This window comes from Thalia democratica, chromosome 1 (genome assembly GCF_965202585.1).
Source record: "Thalia democratica chromosome 1, ktThaDemo2.hap1.1, whole genome shotgun sequence".
NCBI lineage: Eukaryota > Metazoa > Chordata > Thaliacea > Salpida > Salpidae > Thalia > Thalia democratica.
Genome location: NC_139165.1, coordinates 42,307,019 through 42,310,708, shown reverse-complemented (window position 1 = coordinate 42,310,708; position 3,690 = coordinate 42,307,019). Strand labels below are relative to the sequence as shown.

General features: G+C 35.4%; 1 protein-coding gene across 1 annotated transcript; it reads left to right on the top strand.

Annotated features, from left to right (window-relative positions):
• Window positions 1-838: 838 nt before the first annotated feature.
• LOC145849243 (uncharacterized) lies at window positions 839-3,195 on the top strand. Its single transcript, XM_082954382.1, has 5 exons — window positions 839-886; window positions 1,059-1,181; window positions 1,301-1,387; window positions 1,473-1,624; window positions 1,726-3,195. Exons 2-5 carry the CDS (start codon window positions 1,088-1,090, stop codon window positions 2,629-2,631), a joined length of 1,239 nt encoding a protein of 412 aa, XP_082810508.1. The 5' UTR covers window positions 839-886; window positions 1,059-1,087; the 3' UTR covers window positions 2,632-3,195.
• Window positions 3,196-3,690: the final 495 nt, after the last annotated feature.

Sequence of the window (3,690 nt, the reverse complement as noted above, 5' to 3'; positions counted from 1 at the left end):
ATTTTATGACAGACTCCAAAGTACGACGCAGTTCAAAGTATAATTTCTAAATACTCGCTAATCGATCGGTTTAATGTGCATTCAAAAAACTGTCACATTTGTTCATTGTTATAAGCCACCATTAATTAGTATCACTGTTAGAGTCATTTAGATTTTTCTTGAACATCATGATGCAAGTTTTGCAGTTTTAATTTTCTTTTAGATTTTTATAAACTAAACTGTTTTTTTAATACGACAAAGAAGTAACAACTATAGAAAACAATTAAAGTTGATCTAAAGTAAACTAAGAAAAATAATTCAATATTAATTAGTAGCTTATTAATTTTTACAACGTTATACTAGCTATTAATTTAAATAGTATTACAAATAATTAAATAAAGTTATAAACAAATTAAGGAAACAAAAAAGCAATAATCTAAACTAAAAAAAATGAGACAGCGAAATACTAAAATGCATTTTGTCGCAAATTAGGCGGAAGTTTGAAACAAAAATTTCTAAAAAGTTTTACTTCACTGTCTGATTTTTGCTTTGTTGTTTACATTGAATAGAACTTTCTTTACAATGGTTAACAAAGGAAAGACAATAAACGTGGAAACGTCACAAACTAACTTTTGCTATCTAATGAAAAGGTTGCTCAATTTTTTGTATTGTTGCAACATTTTCTTTATTAGAAAAAGCATCCGTATATTTTGTTTGTTTGTTTCTCATTATTGTTCTTGCTGGTATATAATAGTCAGCAGTAGATGAATTTTATCATTACTAAGTTTTGTTTATGTTGATAAGTAGCTCAAAAGAACAAGTTGATAATTTAAATATTTTTTCAGGTAATTTATTTAATTACACTTAAACACTAGCAAACGTAGCACACGTGGACTATTTGAAAAAGGTGAGTGTTTTTAAAATTTATTTTATTTTTTTTTTTAATGTTCTTGTTTTCTATTTTTATTCACAGAAAAATATATGAAAAAATTTAAAATTGTTAAAAATATTTTTTTAGAACAATTATTGTTGACGTAAAACAAGTAGCAAGTTTAATTTACAACAACTACTTTCGACAGCTTTGCCTTCAGGAATTTTTTTCAACAAAATGTCATATTTGAAACCCGCAATGAACGGATACACCGGTCTCTCGCTCAACCACCCCGACATCTCGCTCACCCATCCTCTCGTGCCTTACCACAGTGAGTTGTTGTTTAATTTGTCTTAATTTCATGTTGATTTTAAGAAATTATAAGGTTTTATTTGTTTTAAAAGTTGTTATTTGTTTAGTGCATAGTTGTTTAATTTTTATTTTCTTCAGACGACCCTGCCTGCTACTTCCAAAGGTTTCCTGGAATGCATGCTCAAGCGGCTAAAACAATGGCGTTCATGCCACAACATGTTTACGGTGAGTTGCTTGTTTGAAAAATACTTGAACATCATGTTTTCTCATAAGCATTGGAATATTTTTTATTACTGTTTTTGTTTTTCAGGAAACTCGAGAAAACAACGCAGAGAAAGGACAACTTTCACCAGATCTCAGCTGGACATTCTCGAGAAGTTGTTCGCTAAAACGAGGTATCCGGATATTTTCATGAGAGAAGAGGTCGCTTTGAAAATAAATCTTCCGGAATCTCGCGTTCAGGTTAGAGCAAGGAAATAATTTAACCTAAAACACAACTAAAAATACATAATTTCTGATTAGAAATTTTTGAGTACACCAAACTAAAGTGATTGTACTTTCAGGTCTGGTTCAAGAACCGTCGCGCAAAGTGCAGGCAGCAGTCGCAGCAGCAAAAGCAAAAGGAACAGTCAGCTGCGGCAAGCAGCAGCAAGAAGAAGGTTGAGAAGCAGCCACAGCAGCACAGCAAGCCGGCAACAAACCAGCAGGTGTCGCCGGTCAGCATCGGTCGGCTCGAGCCAACCAGCAAACCTGCCGACAGCCTCGAACTAGATTTCCAACCCCAGCAGGATCAGATGAAAGTCTCCGGCAGCCCCGAGATCCTCCAAAACAACTCCCCTAGCAACGTGCAGCTCTCCTTGGGAACGGAAGTCATGGGGACCAGCAAACTCACCCCGCCTCCTCCGACCAGCTCCTCCGTCGGCCCGCAGAACGACATGATCAGAATGATGCAGCAACAGGGAAGCGCCAACATGGCTATGACGTCACAGTCATCGAGCGGCATGTGGAACAACTCTTCCATTTCTCCGAACTCGAACGGCGAGAGCACAGGAACACCGATGTCGGCCTACGGGATGTCCAGCTCCGCTTCCGGGACCAGCACCTCTCCGTACCTGGCGGCGGCGGTGAACCAGTTCTCCAACGCCCACCAGTACATGCAGGGCGGGCAAATGAACGCGGGGGGTTACCCTCACAGCTACGCCCACCAGGCCTACTTCAACGCCTTGGACCAGGCCGCAAACTACAACATGCCAACGGGCTACCAGGGAGTGGACGAGATGATGAGCCAGGGCTACTTCCGCCACCACCAGCACTCTCAGATGGCAGCCCAGTCTCAACTGGCCGCCACCCAGCAGCAGGGGACTTTCCCGTGCTCGCAACCGAGTTACCCGTACCAGCAGGGGGCGCAGTTGTCGGGCAGCCAGACCAACGGATACTCGAACTCGTCGGAGTGCCACGTACTTTCTTAAACTTTTCTTTTTTTTTTTTCTTTTAACGAATGTGACTGTTGTACGCTTAAAAAGTGAGACACTTCAGGGAGCAAAAACTGTCGCAAGTTTTAATTTTGTCGCCCTTTTATTTAATACGCGTTTAAGTGTTTTGCGGACGGTTTTTACTACATTTTGATAAATTTTTCTTAAAGACTGAAACTTTGTGTTTGTTTCAGGGAGAAACTTTTTGTGTTTTCTTTTGTCATTTTATGTCAACTTTTTTGTAAAAACTTCACCTTATTTTGAAAAAATTAAAAATAAGAGTTTTCTAGGGCAAAAATTTCCTTTTATAAAACGTTTTTGTTGTATTTTACTTTAACTTTTTCATCAATACAAATTCTTATTTTCAAACGTTTTAACTTTTTTAATCGTTTATAAGCTAAATTTAAGTGGAAAAATTTGATTTTTTGAAACTTTTTTGCTAAGTACTTGTCGATTATTTTATACCAATCCAATTTTTTTTTGTTATATTTTCACTTTTACTAACAACTTCTTGTTTTGCTTTATATCGAAAAATTTATTTTAAATTACAAAATATATTGTAAATAACGTTGAAATTATCTTTTTACTTGTTTTTTTTCTCCTTCTATTTAACTTTAAAGCTCTATCTAAGAATTACCTTTAAACTTTGCATGTTTTACTTTTTATTATTTTTTTATTTTTGATCGACCTATTTTTTAGTTGTACTTTTCACTAATAAAAATTATACTTAAATAAAACGTTCATTGCTAAACTAGTTCAAACAAAATGTATTATGTTGACATATCAACTGAACTAAAAATTAGAACTTTCTTAAATTCTGCCGAGAAATGTTAAATGGTATAATAAGCTGCTTAACAAATTATAGTTCTTTATAAAAAAGACATAGTTGTAGTAGTTGAGCTTCCTGATTCAAAAATGAGCTGTTCTTACATAACAAGCAGCTAATTTTTACTAAATACTTACTTTAACTCTAAAAAATTAAAATTAAACTCTCAATGTGAGTACCATAGGTATTCTTGATTTTGCAAATATCATTTAAAACTATACTTGCGAAAT